General features: G+C 43.4%; 1 protein-coding gene across 2 annotated transcripts; it reads right to left on the minus strand.

Moving 5' to 3' along the window:
- Positions 1 to 1,523: 1,523 nt before the first annotated feature.
- On the minus strand, positions 1,524 to 16,828 carry SLAMF7 (SLAM family member 7). Of its 2 annotated transcripts, XM_003937958.4 has the most exons (7): positions 16,708 to 16,828; positions 8,517 to 8,837; positions 6,997 to 7,269; positions 6,663 to 6,782; positions 5,624 to 5,727; positions 4,083 to 4,145; positions 1,524 to 3,254 (listed from the first exon to the last, which is right to left on the minus strand). In XM_003937958.4, the coding sequence occupies exons 1-7, from the start codon at positions 16,760 to 16,762 to the stop codon at positions 3,183 to 3,185; spliced, it is 1,008 nt and encodes a 335-aa protein (XP_003938007.3). In that variant the 5' UTR covers positions 16,763 to 16,828; the 3' UTR covers positions 1,524 to 3,182. The 2 variants fall into 2 exon arrangements, with proteins under 2 accessions (XP_003938007.3, XP_003938008.3); XM_003937959.4 differs by lacking the exon at positions 5,624 to 5,727 and having other exon boundaries at positions 3,108 to 3,254.
- Positions 16,829 to 20,475: the final 3,647 nt, after the last annotated feature.

The following is a 20,475-nucleotide window of genomic DNA, read 5'->3' on the forward strand; positions in this document are numbered from 1 at the left end:
CACCTAAGCTTTCATCTGCCGCAACAACTGGGGTTACTATTTTGATGTTTTTTTCTTCCAAATTTTTCCATGCGTAGATTTTTTTTTTTTTAAACACAGCTGTAATCGTAGAACACATTAAATTTTGCATTCTAATTTTAAAATTTGTGGTGTCATAACATTTCCTAACTTTACAACCCATAGTTGTTGTTGTTGTTGTTGTTTTGAGATAAGCTCACTCTGTTGCCCCGGCTGGAGTGCAGTAGCACCGTTATAGCTGACTGCAGCCTCAACCTACTAGGCTCAAGCAAACCTTCCACCTCAGTTTCCTGAGTAGCTGGGACTACAGGCATGCACCACCATGCCTGGCTAATTTTTGTATTTTTTGTAGAGATGGGGCTTTGCCATGTTGCCTAGGCCGTTCTTGAACTCCTGAGCTCAAGCGATCCTTTCGCTTCAGCCTCCCAAAGTGCTGGGATTACAGACATGAGCCACCATGCTTGGTCAACCCATAGATTTTTTTTACAATTTTTTTTTTTTTTTTTTTTTTTTTTTTTTTGAGACAGAGTCTCATTCTGTCACCCAGGCTGGAGTGCAGTGATGCGATCTCGACTCACTGCAACCTCCACCTCTCTGCAACCTCCACCTCTCAAGTTTAAGAGATTCTCTTGCCTCAGCCTCCTGAGTAGCTGGGATCACAGGCACATGCTAAAAAATTGTTATTTTAAATTTTATTTTAGATTCGGAAGCTACATGTGCAGGTTTGTTACATGGGTTTATTTCATGATGCTGAATATAACTCACAATTATTATTTTTTTTTGAGACAGCGTCTTGCTCTATCACCTAAGCTGGAGTGCAGTGGCACAATCTTGGCTTACTGCAGCTTCCCCTTCCCTGGTTCAAGAGATTCTCCTGCCTCAGCCTCCTGAGTAGCTGGGATTACAGGGGCCTGCCACCATGCCCGACTAATTTTTTTTGTATTTTTAGAAGAGATGGGATTTTACTATGTTGGCCAGGCTGTTCTGGAACTCCTGACCTTAAGTAGTCTGCCCACCTCGGCCTCCCAAAGTGCTGGGATTACAGGCGTGAGCCACCGCACCCAGTCTAACCCGTAATTCTTAATGTCTGTGTGTGAACAGACCTTCACCTGTGGTGGTCAGGTTCTTAGGCAGTTTCCAGAATTTCACTATTGCAAACAGCAAAATAATGCATCTTTCTGTATGTGAATTTCACAATACCTATTTTGTTAAGACAGTTAAGAAGACTTTTTGCGAGGGGGCCTACTACAGTAGGGTTTTGGAGTAAGGGAAGGAATCTGGCTCAGTTCCTTCACAAGGCCTTTTTGAGAGAAGATAATCTCAATCCCATTCTTGCCCAACAAGCACGTTTTTAAGTTTTTTCAACACTTTGTTGGGAGCTCTCCCTTCAAGATACGTGTCGGGGAACGCATCAAAAGCAGCCATCCCCCTTTCCCCATCCCCATGTTTTTCACTTAAGTAAAGGGATGGTGAGCTCTACGTTGGCAGGGATGTTCATCTTATGTGCCAGACTGATGTAGCATAGGTTCTTCTTTTTTTTTTTTTCTTTAGATGAAGTTTCACTCTTGTCTCCCAGGCTGAAGTGCAAGTGGCATGATTTCAGCTCACTGTAACCTCCGCCTCCTGGGTTCAAGCGGTTCTCCTGCCTTGGCCTCCCAAGTAGCTGGGATTACAGGTGCGCACCACCACACTCAGCAAATTTTTGTATTTTTAGTAGAGATGGGGTTTTACCATGTTGGCCAAGCTGGTCTTGAACTCCTGACCTCAGGTGATCCAACTGCCTTGACCTCCCAAAGTACTGAGATTACAGGCATGAGCCACTGTGCCCAGCCTCATAGGTTCTTAATAAATATTTATTGAATGAATTAGCTATCTTTAACGGTTTACAAGTAATCACTGCCCCGCGTGCCCCACCAGTCTCTACAGCTTGACTCTAAGTCTCCCATATTAGATTTAAAATGTGACTTTAGACTCCATCTCTTTAATGGGATGGACTCTGGCACAGCCTTTAGATGTAGGCTTTTCTTTTGCAGTGCAAGTGCCTGAATGAAGCCTGGCTTGAGGTCATTGTCCTTGGGCCATGCATGCTTCTGTGTCTCCATTATAGTATCTTCCAAACATCATCTACGCTGAATTCTTCATCTTTGTGTGCTTTGACCTTCAAGTCCTGTGGATCCACACCTGGCCCTCTGGGAATCTGTGGTCAGGCCTGTGGCAACTGCTCATGAAAGTAGTTCATTCATTTGGAGCCAATTTCATGAGAGCAAAGAACATGTCGGATCAATTAGTGTAAGCTGAGCATAGTACCAGGCATATAGTTTTTTGTTTTTGTTTTTGTTTTTGTTTTTGTTTTTGTTTTTTTTGAGACGGAGTTTCATTCTTGTTACCCAGGCTGGAGTGCAATGGTGCGATCTCGGCTCACCGCAACCTCCGTCTCCTGGGTTCAGGCAATTCTCCTGCCTCAGCCTCCTGAGTAGCTGGGATTACAGGCACACGCCACCATGCCCAGCTAATTTTTTGTATTTTTAGTAGAGACGGGGTTTCACCATGTTGACCAGGATGGTCTCGATCTCTTGACCTCGTGATCCACCCGCCTCGGCCTCCCAAAGTGCTGGGATTACAGGCTTGAGCCACCGTGCCCGGCCCTTAAGGCACATAGTTTTTGGAGCCAATAAATACATCCATTTTTATCAGGTGCTTCTGCTTCTGCTGTACATGTTGGTCTGTTTTGGCCTTCTTACTCTCCTGGTAGCAAGACTGCTGTTATAATCCTGATTTCCAAGCCCTGGGAGGGAATGAAACTCCAGACACTGACCTGGAGTCTTCATTAATATGACAGGCTGTCATTAATATGTGTGATGCGGCATTTACATTTTTATAGGACCACTTCTAAGCACTTTCTTGTGTTTTGCTGACAAAATTCACAATTCCATTTTGGGAATGAGATAGTTAAACCTTCTAGGTTTGAGGAAATTTCTCAGCAGTGGATGGAATTATGAACTCTCAAATCTAAAGGAACATCAAGGATAGTTTATCCTGGAAAAAAGTCAGTATTCTTCATTCTTCCTTGGTGTTTCTAGTCAAATCAATGAATTCTTTTGATTGTTTTCTTTGGGCTGAGACTTGGTTTTTTTGGACAGAGACTTACGGGTGTGCACTGCTGTCTAGATAACATTCTCATAGGTAAATAGCCTTGGTGTGTCTGGCATCATGAGCAGTGAGTGGGGACTTTCTATCTGAAAACAGAAAATAAGAAAGGAGAGTGAGGGAGGTGAACAGGGCTCTGGATCTTCCATGGAGACCCTGGCATCCAGGAAACTTTATTTCCAAGGTTACCCAACCCAAATCGGCTGCCACGCTGGCTCCCACTGGTTAATCTTAATCACCCCTAGCTTAGAGAAACTATTCTTTACATTTAACCCATATTTATCTTGTTGAATGCTTAATGAACTGAACTTTTCTTGTAATAATTCATGAAACGAACATTTTTTATTACTAAGAAAATTGCTTTAATGGTACTTATATTTTTGGATCTGTTTGGGAGAGGACGAGAAAGGAGACAGAAAGGTATCATTACTTCTGCCAACCATATCTTGGGAAGGAATAAGCGTTAAATCTACTGCATTAGTAGTTTAACTGAGCATACGTAACATAGTTGGTCTGCAGGTGAAAAGCAGAAATCTCTCTCCCCTACAGTTTACTGTCGGCTCAGGAGCAAGCTGGAGCAAGCTATTCCTCTCTTCATTCCATGCATAACCTAACCCATGGTCTTCTTCCTCATCTATAACTTCAGTCAGAAGCCTTTTGATTTTCTCTATCATTCCTATCTAGAACCTCTTTCCTACTCCATTTGCTTCAGATTGCCCAGTTCGACTCCTGAAACACAATTCTCTTCCATCCCCATGTTCTCATATTACCCTAAGCAAAGGGAATGGGGAACTACTAGGGTACTTTTTAATACCAGAGAATATGAAATCCCTGGGGCCCAAGAAATTTTGACCTAAATATGAAGCAGGAAAAGAAATGGAACCATTAAGATGAAATTCAGCTCTAAAGCGTCTTACCTTTTTTGGTATTTCCACTGTGGAATAAAGTGTATTTGCTGGATCTTCCATTGGGATCGTTCTCTATTAAAAAAACAAACAACAAACAAAAGAAATAATCACCCTCCTCCTGAGTCACATAGGCAAGGCCAGAGAGACATTCAGAATCCAGGGAGGGGAAAGCTGGGATGGGAGGAGATGGGGAAAGGGAAAGGAAGGTTCTGGAACAGGGAGGGGTAGTAGGAAGTTCTCTTATTGGCGACTGCTATTATAATAATTTTTGGTAACTTTTTTCAGGAAGCTATTGCATTATTTTTAAACTGTAACGTGTTTAAATGAATCTCAAAAATATGTAAGATACATATACAAGTCTCATTAGCTATGAGTCTCCTAAAAGGACTAAAGGATAATTTGAAGTAATATTACTAATGCTGCAAATAAACTTTCCCAACGGTCAAAGGGCCCGTGGAGAAAATCGGTATAGATGACTAACGGAACAAAATAAAACAAGAATAACAAGAACGAAAACTCCTTCCCAACCACCGGTAAACATCCTGGGTTGGCTAAGTCTATTCCTGAACACCCAGGGCAGTCCTAAAGCCCTCTGGGGATGTATCTTAAGCAGGGGAGGAAAGAACACGGCAATAAAGAGATAAATTTTGATTTAAACCAGTTAAATGGAGCACAAAGCAGCCTCCCTTGTGAGAAATGAAAGAGTGCTCAGAATACTAATGACTTTGGTAACATTTCCTCTTTGTAGGGCGTAAATGTGGGTAAATGTTGTAGGCAAATGTAGGAAGATGCAGCCTGATTGAGAGGAACAAAAGGTTTGAGTAAAACTGGGGTTTTGAGATCCAAAGTATTTTTATTTATTCACTACATAGGCTGTTGTGATAAAGGGCTCTATGACCTCTAAAGAGCTAGCCCAGCCTGGGCTGCAGTGATTGGATTGGCCCTGGGGAGCCGTTTGGAGTTGTCTACTTATTTCATTCTCCAAATTGTCTTTTGTTATTTGAGTTTCTTAAAACGTTATTCTTAAGATTTTCTTTTTGGAGACTGCTTTGAATGAACCGTGTTCGTTCACTTCACTCAGTGACCTCCACTTGCAATGCCTTGAGTGGGGACCCAGAGTCACCACAAGTGCCCTGGTCCTTCTCGTGATGGCTCCTTGCATCACTTCAGGGGAAGAGGCATCTTTAGAGAAGTCTTCTGACATCATGATTCAAACATCCTGTCAAAGTCACACTCTTCTACACACTTCCTTATGCAAAAGGAATCTGGCCTTTTGCGTGGCCGCTATGAACTGTGGAGGGGGAGCAGGTGACTTCATAGATCACAGCATGAGCATTATGAGTCAGAACCAGGTGCTCCAGAGACCACCAGCTGCTTCTGCACAGAATAGAGTCCATGAAGACTTGGAGGAGGCACAAGTGCCTTGGGCTTTAAGGCTATATGTCCTCACTCCCCTCTTCATTCCCATGTTGCCCAAACCCATGGAAAAACCTCACAAGGAGAGACTCATAGAGAGGATCAGTCCCCAGGAAAGATGAGAAGGGACTCACATTAGGGTAAGAGATTGTGTCGTACTCTGTGTTCTCTCCAGAATGGGGGCATAAGTTAGGAGTTTCCGGACGAATGTCCGTTCTCTTCTTCTCTTCAATGGACTCTAAAAGCAAGTTGGGAGAGAATCAATGCCATCTCTCCAACCACTCGCCACTCCCACTGACCCACCATTTCTCCTGGATGACCCATTTAGGGTGACCAACCATTCCAGTTTCCTTGTAACGGAAGGGTTTTCAGGACAGAGGACTTTCAGTGTTAAAACTGGGAAAATCCTGAACAAAACAGGGTGCATTGGCCACCCTATTATGGGATCACTTCACTTCCTGATCTCTGGATCAAGGTGGTCAAAGTGGGAAGCAGAGATAGTCAAACACATTTTCAGAGGGGCTTCCAGGAGGGAAGGGAGATTTCAAAGTCTACAGGTCATACCTAACCGATGTTAGCTTCCTCCCCATCACCCACATGGATGGTGGGAACCCAGAAGACCAATCAGCAGGGTTTAGGAACACAGCACAGGGTACGGATGGAGAGAGACAGGGAAGGGCTTCTCCAGGAGCTGTGTGTGTAAACTGAGGTGGGTAGTAAAGCGAGGTCTCGAGTTGATCCTGTGGACAGGGTGGGAGTAGTAGGTGGGCTCTGACAGGGATAGGGATAGGAAGGGTTGACTGGAAGATGCTGATCTGTGGGGACCTCAGAGCTGGAGGCCATCACCTCCCAGGTCAGGGGAGCAATCAGCAATGTGGGTATCAACAAAAGAGCCACATCAGGATGTCCCTCTGGGAGAAGGAGAGAACTGGGCCTTGGAAAGGGAACTAGGAGAATCGTGTCATCAGGAAAGGCCTCCAGCATTTCTCTACTCTAGAACTAAGGAGTGCGGGCTGACTGTGTGCTTCCTGAGGGCGGAGACTGTGGGTTCCTTATCTCTGTATCTTCAACACCTCATGCCAAGTCTGGCATACAGCTCTATGTGTGCTTCTTGAATCAATGAAGGAGAAAAGCGTGAATAGGGGTAAGGACAAAAAACAGTACACACTGTACCTTCTTGTCTCTCTCTCCTTATAAACCAAATAAATAGCCCCAGAGCAAACAGAGTGAGCAGGGAGGGCACCAATAGGAGACACAGGAGGATCGTGGAAGGATTCGGGTCACCAGCAGCACCTTTAAAGAGAGAATGGGTAGAGGTATGGGGAAGGGAGAAAAGTCAGCTCAGAAAAACAACCCAGCCTTTGGAGCACCTGCTACCTTCCTCCCAGCCCAGTGACCACCCAGTGGCCTCCAGTTTCCATACAGTGCCTGTTGCTATGGGGGTCATGAGCTGAAGAAGGTGTAGGTTCTGGGAAGAGGCTCCTGTGGAGAGGGGAGAGGCAGTTACCTTCACAGAGCTTCCTGGCAAGGATGGGGCTTGAGGAGTTGCTGCTGATGGGGTTCCTGGCAAAGCAGATGAAGGTCATATCACTTTCTCCCCATCTCCAGGAGATGGGGAGGATGGAGCCATTATGGGTTTCACTGGCTGCTTGCCCAAGGGCCTTCCAGGTATAAATCACATCCTCTCCCCCATGTTCCATGTAGCATGTCAGATTGGTCACACAGGTGCCATTCTTATTGCTCTGCAAACCCATGGTGACTTTAGGCCTTGACAGGTGCTCTGTGAAAGAGAAAGGACAACCAGGGATGGAAACTCTGCCTATAGCTCTCCTTTTTCTGAATTATCCTTGGATACCTTGGACCTGAATCTCTCTGGAAGCTCCAGACTGGAGAAAAAGCAGTAATTCAGAGCAGAATTCTCATTCTTATCTGGAAAGGAGACTTATCTAAGTCTGCTTTCCCACAGGTATATAGTAACAGTAACAACAAGAATGATAGAAATAATAACGCAACAAGAATGTAACTGCCTTTTACTAAGCATAGCCACAGGGGAAGCACTGTGCTAAACGCATGTTAGATGTCCACTAATGTTTTCTATTCTAGAGGCTCCCTAGTCTCTGTCCTCAGGCTTCCCTTTACTCTCTAGGAGAGTTCACTTTACTTTCTAGGAGAAAATAGTATTGGAGTAGCCTTTCTGGCCCCCTTCTCTACCTTGCACTCACTCCCCTGCATCAGAGGATGAGTAATTGGTTCATTGGGGAGATGGTAAGAGTCTGACAGTCATCATTTACCTTTCTCCACTCATGGTAGATGTTAACGTTATTTGATACGTTAAAGGTTGCTGTTCAAATGTGGTTTGCCCTTTTCCCTCCCCCCCCCCCCACCCCCAGCCAGTTACTCTGCAGAATGCGTATCTTCTGTTGGCTTCAACCATGTCTATACGGAAGCCACCTGGATCAGGTGCAGGCCTGCCTCCTACAGGCAAGTCTGGAGGCCCATCTCCTGATGTCAGTGATATTGTGGCTCAGTGAGTGAGGCAGCTATTCTTCTTGTAGCTGTTTGAGTAATTGTTTTGTAATTTTAACTTCCCTGGATGAGTGCCAAGGTCCAGACTTGGGAGGAAGCATTTCTCCTGTCTACATTTACCAGAAATAATGCTGATATTTTTATCCCCTCTTTCTTGCATCTTTGTATCAATTGGTTGAAATCTGTAGAGGAAGAGGTGTAATCGATACTTTGGCCAAAAAAATCTTCCTAAGGTAAGTATTGCTTTCCTCCCCACTACAGATATGGAAACTAAGACTCGAAGAAATTAAGTAACTTGGCTAAGGTCATGTGACTAAATAAAGAAGCCAGCATTTGACGTTGATCTATGTGATGGCCACTGGACGTATCAGCCATCCGCTGCACCATGCTGCTTCCTATAGCATCTCTGAGTTTATCCAGGCTCTGCTTAAACATTCTCATGTCAAGGAGCTCACCACCTCACCAAGACAGCCATCCACCATTGGAACTGATTCTGCTCACCGTAGACATGCAGCATATAGTCCTGGGTGAAGGGATCCTGGAGGGATGAGCTGTATATCTCCACGTGGTAGACCCCTGAGTCATTCTTCTTCAGTTCGCTGAGCTTCAGGGAGTAGCTTCCATTTAGGAAGGATACTCTCTCTTTATTACGATTTTGGGTCACTATGATAGTGCCCGCTTCTGGTTGCATGGTGACAAGAGGGGTTGTGTTGAAGGTCCAGACGATAGAGTCAACTTGCTTTACGTTAGACACCAGGGGGAATGTCACGGCTCCACCAAGGGGACCAACTAGCTCCTTCATGGCTTCAGAGGCTGCTGAACCTATAAATACAGAGAACCATAAAATAAACCCAATTCCCTGTCCTTGCCACCAATGACTCACCCGCTTTGGGTCCTAGGGAGAGCTGAGAAACCCACTTGGTCCAACGCAAGCAGCTCCTGGGAAACCTTTTGGAATTTTCTCACACGGAGTTTCCTCACATGTTACCCTGTTAAGTAAGTGCTCACATGGAAGCACTGAGATTAGAAATTGATGTTTCACAACAATCTTAGTTCACTCCCAGAGAGAATGACTTATAAAAAAAAAAAATCACTGGTTATGTGGTTGTAGGTGAAAAACAGTTAAGAATGTCTGCTGAAGAAACTTCCAGAAGTGGCCGGCTGAGCACTACCAGTGAACAGCTGTGGGGAGTGTGTCATCTTATTCTTACCTATTACACTTGAGCAGCAGACTCGGGGAATAGCACAGAGCAGTGAGATAATTTAGTTTGGGACTAGTAGTTTTAAAGCACAAATTATGATCTTGTTTAACTCTTTTTTTTTGTTTGTTTGTTTGAGATACAGTCTCACGCTGTTGTCCAGGCTAGAGAGCAGTGGCACGATCTCTGCTCACTGCAACCTCCGCCTCCTGGGTTCAAGTGATTCTCTTGCCTCAGCCTCCTGAGTAGCTGAGACTACAGGTGTGCACCACCATACCCGGCTAATTTTTGTATTTTTAGTAGAGCTGGGGTTTCACCATGTTGGCCAGGCTGGTCTTGAACTCCTGACCTCAAGTGATCTGCTCACCTTGCCCTCCCAGAGTGCTGGGATTGCAGGCGTGAGCCACCACACTCAGCCTTGTTTAATTCTTAAAACAGTCCTTAGAGGAAACATTCTTTATATCCCCATGTTATAGATCGGGAATGTGAGGCACAGCGGGGGTAAGTGACTTACTCAAGCCACATAACAGGAGGCAGAGAACACACCAAAACCCACAGGGTTGAAATCATGAAGGACACATTTTATAGATGAGAAAACTAAATAGCAGAAATGAAAAGAACTTATTCAAGGCTGATAGAAATGCAAAAACTAAGATTAAATCCTTAAAGGTGAGGCAGGGTAGGTAGTCAAGGAAGTAACTGTGTTCTCAGGAGGCAGTAGCCCCGTGGTGACTCTAGAGTCAATACAATAAGCCTCAGCACTCGCATTGTGATTGAGTTCATTCGAGCAAAGCTATTGCCCTGTAAAGACATGTGCATTTTGATTTTACTTGTCCTCAAACTGACCCTTTGCTCATTATAATAAAAATAATAAATGTATCTCTAAAAGTACCAATTTACTTCCTAAGTATCATTTAGGAGCACACATTTTTCCCTCTATAATGTATCAGTCAGTACATATATACTTTGGATTACTCAAGCTTTTATCAAATCAACCCATTCAGTAATCTGATTAAAAAAAAAAAAAACAACTATTCTCTCTGCTTCCTTAATATTAAGGCCAGGATGTTTTTTCAACTGCTCTCTTTGTTCATCTTTAGGAGTGTCAAGTCAAAATAGTGCCAGGGAATGTTACAGATAAAATTAATTTTATCCTGAATTTTTGATCAGTTAATGCATTTGTTCTTTTACTTCAACAGCGAAGATGAAAGTGGTGAATATTTTGATGTCAAATAAAGATGGGGCATCACTTGTCCCCAAGTGGGTGCAATTTCTACACTTAGGGCAATCTTTAAGTGATTTCATTTTCACATTTCGTTTTGGAGAAATATTTAAGGTGACGAAGTGGCAAAACGACCAGGATGTGGCTTTAGTTGCTGGCATGTGTGCAATTACTCCCCTCACCCTTCCACAGTGCTGTGTTCTCAGGGTAAATGACAAGGGACATGACTTGGGTGAGATACAAGAATGTCACCAAATTCATTGTTTCTTGTTAGAATAAAATTGGAGGATGACACAGGGCAAATTACCAATATGAGCCTATATATAGTATATTCTATCTTAAATGTATCTTCAGGGTAAGACGAGGGGGTAATGAAAGAAAACAGTAGCTCCATGCCATTCTCAGAACATAGGCTCAGAGAATAGGGGCAGGATTGGAGACTCCAAACCAATTTTGCTTCTTCTTCCGAACTGACTGGGAAAAGGGATCCAGAAACAAGAGACTTCTTTTTGAGCTGTCCAAGACTGAATTGAAGTTCTTTCTGTGATGGTTTTACACCTGCAGTATGTGACCCTATAGAGTTTTACCATATCTAAGCAGGTCACACTTGTCAGATTCAGTCATTCCTTCTTTTAACAAGAATTTATTTCATTCCCATTGTTTAGGAGCCAAGGATATAACTGGAGAGCAAGACAGTCATGATTCTGGCACTCACGGAGTTGGTGGACAGCCACTAAATAAGTAACTACATGTGTTATGAAAAGAGAAGATGTCGGAATTGGTGGCTCACACCTGTCATCCCAGCACTTTGGGAGGCTGAAGCAGGAGGATCACTTGAGGCCAGGAGTTTGAGACTGGCCTGGGCAACATAGCCAGACCTTGTCTCTACAGAAAAATAACTAGGCATAGTGGCACTCACCTGTGGTCCCAGATATTTGAGAGGCTGAGGTGAGAGGATCCCTTAAGCCCAGAAAGTGGAGGTTGCAGTGAGCCATGATTGTGCCATTGCACTCCACCCTGGATGACAGAGTGAGACCCTGGAGACAGAGTGGATATCAACCTCTGCCCACAAGGCCCAAGAGGATTGGGTCCCGTGGTATTCTTCCACTCTCCTCAGGTGCCAACCTTTCATCTGAGTCAGTGCAGCGAAGATTGTAACATGCCTCTTCTACAGCCATTTTACCCATTCCTCTTCCCATAGATGCCAAATGGTTTGGGATACCCAGCTCAGGTGGTAACCCTCCTCCTGCACAGTAATTAGTTCAGGGGCATCACGTGACATGGGTTGATTGTATAAGACCAGGATGACAATGTACTGCTGTGGAAAGATACGTAGCCAGGGCTGCCACTGACGTGTGGCCACCACACAAACAGGCCTCCTCCGTCTCCCGATCCTCAGCTCACTTTCTACCTCACACCGTTGTTCATGCTTTGTCGTCCTCTCTGTTCATCTCAATCTTATTCGAACCCGTGAATTCTAGTTCAAAGCCCTTTCCTCCAACTCTCCTCACACATATCCCCTGAAACTTGACCACTGATTTCACCTCACTTACACTTTAAATTCTCCAGAAAGAACTATCCTCCTTGGGTGGTAACCGAGTATGTCATTTTGCTGTGAATTAGCCAATGATTGGTCCACAGGATTAGGGGCAAGATCACCCAGTGATGGGGTCAGCAATTCCTGCCCAGAAAGGGGTAGAGGTGGCTTCTCCATGTGGCAGAGGGAGAAAGAGCTCCGGCCTAACTGGGAGTCAGGACCCTGGGTCCATTCTGGTGCCTCCATAATCATAACAACAGCAACAGACACCTGGTGTCACTCATGGTTTTTAAGCCAGGTCCATGGGCACCGTCTCTCCTGATCTTTAGAATAGCCCATGAGCTACAGCTTAAGCCCTGCTTTATAACTGAGGACACTGGAGTTTTTTGTTTTTGTTTTTTTGTTTTTTTGAGACGGAGTTTCACTCTTGTTACCCAGGCTGGAGTACAATGGCACGATCTCGGCTCACCGCAACCTCCGCCTCCTGGGTTCAGGCAATTCTCCTGCCTCAGCCTCCTAAGTAGCTGGGATTACAGGCACGCGCCACCATGCCCAGCTAATTTTTTGTATTTTTAGTAGAGACGGGGTTTCACCATGTTGACTAGGATGGTCTCGATCTCTCGACCTCGTGATCCACCCGCCTCGGCCTCCCAAAGTGCTGGGATTACAGGCTTGAGCCACCAAGCCTGGCTGACACTGGAGTTTTGAGAAGTGGTGTAACGTTCCAAAAGCCCCCAATGAAGAAGTGTTGCAATGGGGAAGAGGAGTTAGTTCCTCCGTCTGAGGTCTGTGTTTTTTCCACTACTGCTTCACCATTTACCACTTCGAGTTTTGGTTTCTGAACACTTCTATGGGAAATAAATAACAACATTTAATTTCTAGGCATTTGGGGAAGATGAAGTGTGAATACGGATTTGAAAGCATTTTTGAGAAGTACAGGCCAGCCTAAACAACAAGGTGGGATGCAGGTGACAAGGTCAGGAATGGGAGCACAAGGGTCAGGCCTGGAGGAGGCTTCCCATCTTTGGTTTTATTTCTGCACGGATAGCTAAAAACGAGAAACAGCCCCAAACACATTTGGATAGCTTCTCAGCAAAGTGAGCCAGAAGGTTAAGACGGCTGTCCCCCGCCTGTCCCCTGCCTGCCTTTGGAGGTGGAGGGAGCTGGAGCTGGAGCAGGGGACCCTTTGTTTTCTGCCCCAGCCAAGCCTCAGATGTCTTTGCAGCGGGGAAGTCAGCTGTGAGATGCCCTCTAACAGGAAGGGACAACAGGCCCCGCCCTTTGCCACCTTCCTTTCCTCTTGGTTGTTACCTCCTTTCCTGTCCTGTCCCCTAGAGTCTCAAGAGTTGAGTGGAGGGAAGGAGCCTGATTATGAGAAAGGTACACTATCAGTGCAGTCAGAACCAAGGGGTGGCGATACAGCAGTAAGATTTCGGGGAGGGGCGAGTGGAAAGCCTGCTTCCTGCTTTCCAGCCCCGACCCCGAGCACTTCTCTGAGCCCTTGGTGCCTCTGTCCAAATGCTCCAGTGTGTTACGGTACTCTCCTCATGAAAACCGCAGACCGGAGCATCTCAGAGCTGGGAGGAGTCTTAGGGATTATTTAGTCTGATCCTATTTCACAGATGAGAAGGCTGATATTCAGAGGGTTATGGTGATGTTTCCCGAGCCAGTGGAAGGTCAGGATTAGGAGCCAAGGCTCGATTTTGCAGACTGTGCCCCCTGCTACCCTAGGAGGCTGTGGCAGTGCCTCAGTGTATTTCTGGGGAGCTCAGGAGGAGGTTTAAGGGGTGAGCACAGGCTAGGAGGCTATGGGACTTACCTCTGTTAGAGAGGCTTCCACCATATAGAGTCATTTATGTATTTGTTTCTGTGTAAAATTTCATTTCATAAACTATGGATTAAACAAACAAACAAAAAAACCCAAAGTGGTTTGAAATCCATTGAACTTTACTCAAGTCCTCCTTAATGAATGTACTCACAAAAGAGCATTATAATTCAATGCCATGCAAGGCAGCCACAGAGGCTTAAAAATTTCCCACTTCAGCCAGGTGCGGTGGCTCACACCTGTAATCCCAGCACTTTTGGGAGGCTGAGGCGGGTGGATCATGAGGTCAGGAGTTCGAGACCATCCTGGCCAACATCGTGAAACACCGTCTCTACCAAAACAAAAACAAAAAACAAACAAACAAACAACAAAAAAAAATTAGCCAGGTGCAGTGGAGGGCACCTGTAATCCCAGCTACTTGGAAGGCTGAGGCAGAATTGCTTGAACCCGGGAGGTGGAGGTTGCAATGAGCCGAGATTGCACCATTGCACTCCAGTGAGACTCCATCTCAAAAAAAAAAAAAAAGAAAGAAAAAAGAAAAGAAAAGAAAAGAAAATTTCGCAGTTCACCACACACCTTTTCCAACACTGTGGCCCTAACCTACCACATTCACATTGCGTTGCCCACCACTCTGCTGCTTACTCATCTCCTGCCCCGCCTTGTTTCTTCTGGTTCTTTTCAACACTCTCCCAATTCCTCTCACCCACTTGTTTGTTTTCTTTTTGTTGATAGTCTTTTCGACACTACTGTATCATCTAATCATTGGCAAATTATTGTGCCCATTTCTCAGACAAGAATACTGAGGCCATGAGAGCTGCTCCTTGGCCCCTCTGAGTTTAGCCAGGGTGACTCCCTGTTGATTCCTCCATATCCCGGAAACAGAGCTACCTGTCCTTCTTGGGCCTTTCCAGTTCCTACCTCAGATTTATGTACCTAGCAAGGGAAGAAATCCCAATTGGTACTCCCCGAGGAAGATACAGCTCAAATGCACGTGTAGTGAGCACCTCTCTGGTGCCTGGTCCAGGGACAGGCAGCTTGTGATGAAAAAAGCACTAGCTTTGAAAACTCAATCTCCGGCTACCTTTTAAACGCTGTGTTATCTTGCCCAAGAAACAGAATCTCTCTGCTGAGCCTAGGTTTCCTCATCTATAAAACAGGGATAAAGACATCTGTCCTGTAGACTTGCAGGAGATGGTATGAAAAACCCCATGGATGTAGTCACTTAATAAATGGTGATTATTTTAATAATTGTTTTGCATTTGATATGTCATTTAAAATGTCAGAATCATTCTGCCACTTAGATTTCATTCTCTGTTACACACCTGGGAAGAGCAAGGCTCGGAGGGAAAGAGTAACTTGCCCACAATAATACAGCTACTAAGTCAAAGTTCCAGGGCAATCTCTGCCTCCTTTCAGCCTCAGGAGGTACACTACACAGGCTGCCCACAGCCTTCAGAGCAGGACAGAGGAGGGCCTGCCTGGCAGTTCTTCAGACTTGTGCCCTTTTGTACACTGGTTTCAAGTGGACACCTGGTGCTTTCAAAATCTCTGTCATTCCCCACAACCCTCCACCTTACTTCCTTCAAGTTCCACTTCTGCTCACCATTTTCGTTCAGGGAGTGGCTTTTTTTTTTTTTTTTTTTTTTTTTTTTTAAGTGAGAGCCTATTCCAGAACCACCTGGTACTTCTGATCAATCCCAAGGTATTTTCCCAAAATACAAACTTCTGATGAATACCAAGCGGGTAAGAGTCTGCTGATGCTGATCGCTTAACAAGGCCAGCTAATGCAGGGGAAAGGACTGGGGACACCAGCTGCCTGTGTGGTCTTGGGCAAGTCACTTCAGGCAGACTCAGGTACACAGACACATAATGAAACGGTTATGTGAAGTCCCCAGGGGGCGACCTCATGGTGGTACTCCATGAGATTGATGACAGAAGAGAGATTTCTCACTTATGGGGCTCTTGATCCTTTTTGAGAGCCCTTAGAGTACAAAAATCTTCAAAGACTAGAATACCACTGACAGGTGCACAACAGTCCTGGGTCCTCCGTGGATTAAACATTAAGTGTCTACGACATGAGTTGGCTCTCTAAGTAGAGATTGATTAGATTGCTTGAGTAAGGAGAGAAAATTCAAGTGGTTCTTTCCATTTATATTATTGTTTTTTTTTTTTGAGACGGAGTTTTGCTCTTGTTACCCAGGCTGGAGTGCAATGGCGCGATCTCGGCTCACCGCAACCTCCGCCTCCTGGGTTCAGGCAATTCTCCTGCCTCAGCCTCCTGAGTAGCTGGGATTACAGGCACGAGCCGCCATGCCCAGCTAATTTTTTGTATTTTTAGTAGAGACGGGGTTTCACCTTGTTGACCAGGATGGTCTCGATCTCTCGACCTCGTGATCCACCCGCCTCGGCCTCCCAAAGTGCTGGGATTACAGGCTTGAGCCACCGCGCCCGGCCTTATTATTGTTATGTATAAACAGTTTTATAAATACATTTATGAGTAAATAAAATACATAACTGTACAGTTATTTTGCTCTTAAAGTTGCCCTCAAAAGGAGGGAGGGCTAGCAGATAAAGTTTCCAAGGCCCAGGAAACCTTAAACATTCCTTATCTAACTCATGGCAGAATCTGGATTAGAAAAATAGTCTCTGAAACCCAGCAGCCCTTCCTTCAGCTCCTTCATCCCTGGGACAGTCAGTAGGGGAGTCCATTCCCACAGCCATTTTCCCCCCTCCCTCTAGTCTCTTCCTGACCTGAGATTCAGAGATCAGAAGTTAGTAAAAAGCAAATGTTAGAAGAGAACACAGAGCCTCCTGAGTTGAGCCAGAGGCCCAGAGTGGAAGAAGAAACCTGGAAATACATTTCAGGATGGGGAAGACAGGCAAGTGGAAGAGATTCTGGCTGGACTCACCTGTGAGCTGCCAAAGGATGTACATGAGGGTGACGCATGTTGGGGAGCCAGCCATATCGCTCTCTGGAAGTCAGCTGCTGCTCAAATGAACCCACTTCCCTCAGACCTCTTCCCCAGCTGATGTGCAAAAGAAGTAGGAGGGGTCACGGCATAAACACGTGAGATTGAGTAATTCTTCCCAAGAGGCTTTTCCACTGATGATTTGAACCAGCAACCTTGTAGTTGCTGACTCTACCTTAACTACTGTACTAACAGGCCACTTGAGATTGAGTAATTCTTAACTATTTTAGAGTTAATATAATATTTTACTTTGCCCCAGCAATCTATGACAGATTCAGTTGCTCCCCATCTTCATCAGCATTTGGTATATTTCCATTTGATATTTTAGCTGTTTTAATAGGTGTTGCAGTGATACCTCATTGTGGTTTTAATTCGCATTTCCCTAAAGCCTAATCATGTCGAACATCTTTTCATGTGCTTATTTGCCATCTATATGTCCATATCCTCCTTGGTGAAATGCCTGTTTATGTCTTTTGTCCATTTTATAATCAGATTCTTTCTTTCTTTTTTTTACTGTTGAGTTTTGACAATTCTTTATATGTTCCAGGTCATATGTCAGATATGTGGTTTACAAATATTTTTTCTTAGTCTGTAGCCTGTCTTTTCATCTTCTTAATGAGGTCTTTTGGTCTTTTGCAGAGCAAAAATTTTACTTTTGGTGAAATTCAACTTATCAGTTTTTTTTTTCTAACCACCACTAAGGCCCAGAGGTTTCCTCCTGAAAGTTTTATAGTTTTATGTTTTATGTCTAAATGTATGATCCAATTTGACTTAATTTTAACATAAGGTATGAAGTTTAGGTTGAGATTCATGTTGTTGTTGTTGTTGTTGTTTGTGAGTGCTCAATTGTTCCAGTATCACGAGGTGGAAAATATTATTTTTCCTACATTGAAATATTCTTGTATCTGTCAAAAATCAGCAGTTATACTTGTATGGTTGTATTGTGGAGCTATTTATTTCTTTGCCTTATATAATTATTTACGTATCAGTCTTAAGTTTGCCATTTTGTTGTTTTCTCTTTGTTTCTCCTGGGTTTCTGTTTGTTTGTTTGTTTTGTTCCTCTGTTTTACTTTCCTGGCTATCCTGTGTGTTATGGGAATATTTTTTATAATCCCATTTTGATTTATCTATACTGTATCTTTTTGAAGAGTTTTTTTGGTGGTTGCTGTACACATTACATTCTACATACATAACTTTTGATCTACCGCTGTTGACATTTTACCAGTTCCACTGGGTATAAAATCCTTACCTATATTAGGTTTTCTTTATTATTCTATCTCTATACTTGTCTTAAATAAATTGTCTATATTCATTGAGAACTATATCAGGTAATATTGTAAGTTTTGCTTCAATTTGTGAACGTAATTCAGAACACTCAAGAGGAAAAGGACAATCTATTATATTTAGCCATATTTTAACTCTTTTCATTGTTATTTCTTTATTTCTGATGTTTCAAGTTTCCTTCTTTTTTTTTGGACAAAGTCTTGCTCTGTCATCCTGGCTGGAGTGTGATGGCATGATCTTAGCTCACTGTAACCTCTGCCACCTGGGTTCAAGTGATTCTCCTGCCTCAGCCTCCTGAGTAGCTAGGACTACAGGCTCATGCCACCATTCCCAGCTACTTTTTGTATCTTCAGTAGAGATTGGGTTTCGCCATGTTGGCCAGGCTAGTCTTGAACTCCTGATCTCAGGTAATTTGCCTACTTTGGCCTCCCAAAGTGCTGGGATTACTGAAGGCTGAGCCACCACACCTGGTCTTCAAGTTTTCTTCTTTAATTATTTCTTTCTGTTCCAAGATATTCTATAGGCACTCTTTTATGATAAGCCTACTGCTAACAAATTATCTTAGTTTTCCTTCACCTGAGAGTGTCTTGATTTAACCCTTATTCCTGAATATAAAATTTTAGGTTGACAGTTCTTTTCTTTCAACACTTGAAAAGTGTCATGCAAATTCAGGAAAAGAAAATTACACACCAGCATCGTTATGAAGATAGTTGCAAAGATCCTAAATGACACTTTAGCAAATCAAAGCTGTTGACATATAAAAGCACACCATGAATAAATGGCATTTGTCCCATGAATGTGAGAATGGGTGAATGTTTCAAAAATTTATCAGCATAGTCCATCATATTGATTAAATGTAAAACAACATATGATCATCTCAGAAGACATAGTAAAAACTTTGATAAACTTAAATATGGACTTATAATTTGAAAAATTTTTAGTAAACTTTAGTAAACATCATACTTAATGCTGAACCTTTAGAAGAAATAGTATCAAAGTTAGGAATAAGGCAATGGTTTCTCTAGTCACTGATAGTATTTATTAACTGGTGTCTTGGCCAAAACAATGAGACAAGAAAAATAAATAAGATATAACTGGATTGGAAAAAGAGAGACAAATAATTGTTATTTTCAGACCATATCACTGTGGATGTAGAAAATCCAAAGGAATCTGCAAACAAGAGCTAATAAGAAGAGATTGAGCATAATATCTGACCATAATTGTAAAGAAGACATTTTTTTTTTCTTTTTTTTTTTTTTTCAAACCCTTGTGTCGAGGGCTGACTTTCAATAGATCGCAGCGAGGGAGCTGCTCTGCTACGTACAAGAAGACATTTTTTTAACTAGGGTCACAGGTTGACAACTTGTTTACTAATCTTGACCTCATTTTATTAACAGCCAGAGAGGCATTTTCCCCAACGCTACACAGCATTTTATTAGCACAGCCAGGACAGAAACTAAAACATTGTGATGACTTTAAATCCAGTAATGTTCCCATTATGAGGTATCATCCACTTGTGCAACATACTAGTACAAATGTGGCAATGGCAATAGTAAATAAGTAAATAAAGAAATAGTAAAAAGTGCCATGATTATGAATCCTAGAAATCTTGGCAAACAGAATGAGGATGGAGAGTAGATATCCTGTATAAATTTACCTAGAGATGGGTTGGGAGCAGATATTTCATTTTCATTCAAACAGTTTTACTCTTTTGTTTCTTGTCTCAGCTTTCTTTATTCCTGCGAAGCCAAAGTTTCTGGGAAGATATGGAGAAAAATTATTACGAAATGGAAAGGGGCCTGAACTGGGTGGAATGAGATCAGTGAAAAGTCCTGGGGGTACCCCACCAAAAAATATCTGAAAGAATATTTTCAAAAGAAGAACTGAAAAAGAAAGTAAAGTCTATGCTGAATTTGAAAGTAATTGCCTATGTAAACTAAAATTTTATTTAAAACATTTGATAGTTAATCATTCCCTCTTTCTTGAGACATTTTGGCCTGTGAGACTTTACTCTCTCAGTTCTCTCCTTCCCAAGTGATAAGATTTGGATATTTGTTTCTTCCAAATCTCATGTGATCCCCCGTGTTGGAGATGAGGCTTTGTGGGAGGTGTTTGGGTCATGAGGGCAGATCTCTCATGAATGGTTTGTTGCCTCCCCCATGGTATAAGTGAGCTCATGGGAGAGCTGGTTGTTTAAAAGAGCCTGGTACCTTCTCTTCTCTCTCTTTTTCTTCCTCTCTCACCATGTGACATGCCTGTCCCCCTTTATTTTCTGCTATGATTGTAAGTTTCCTGAAGCCCTCACCAGAAGCTGAACAGATGCAGGTGCCATTCTTGCATAACTTGCAGAATCACGAGCCAAATAAACCTCTTTTCTTTATAAATTACCCAGTCGTGGTATTCCTTTATAGCAATGCAAAATGT

This window comes from Saimiri boliviensis, chromosome 19, assembly GCF_048565385.1.
Source record: "Saimiri boliviensis isolate mSaiBol1 chromosome 19, mSaiBol1.pri, whole genome shotgun sequence".
Classification (NCBI taxonomy): Eukaryota; Metazoa; Chordata; class Mammalia; order Primates; family Cebidae; genus Saimiri; species Saimiri boliviensis.

Bases quoted from the DNA above. Each gene is read 5' to 3' on its own strand.
- SLAMF7 (XM_003937958.4), bottom strand. From the start codon at position 16,762: ATGGCTGGCTCCCCAACATGCGTCACCCTCATGTACATCCTTTGGCAG. The intron at 8,838-16,707 runs GTGAGTCCAGCC...CTGTATTTATAG, and splicing joins CATCCTTTGGCAGCTCACAG to GTTCAGCAGCCTCTGAAGCC. The intron at 5,728-6,662 runs GTACAGTGTGTA...ACTTGCTTTTAG, and splicing joins AAGGAGAGAGAGACAAGAAG to AGTCCATTGAAGAGAAGAAG.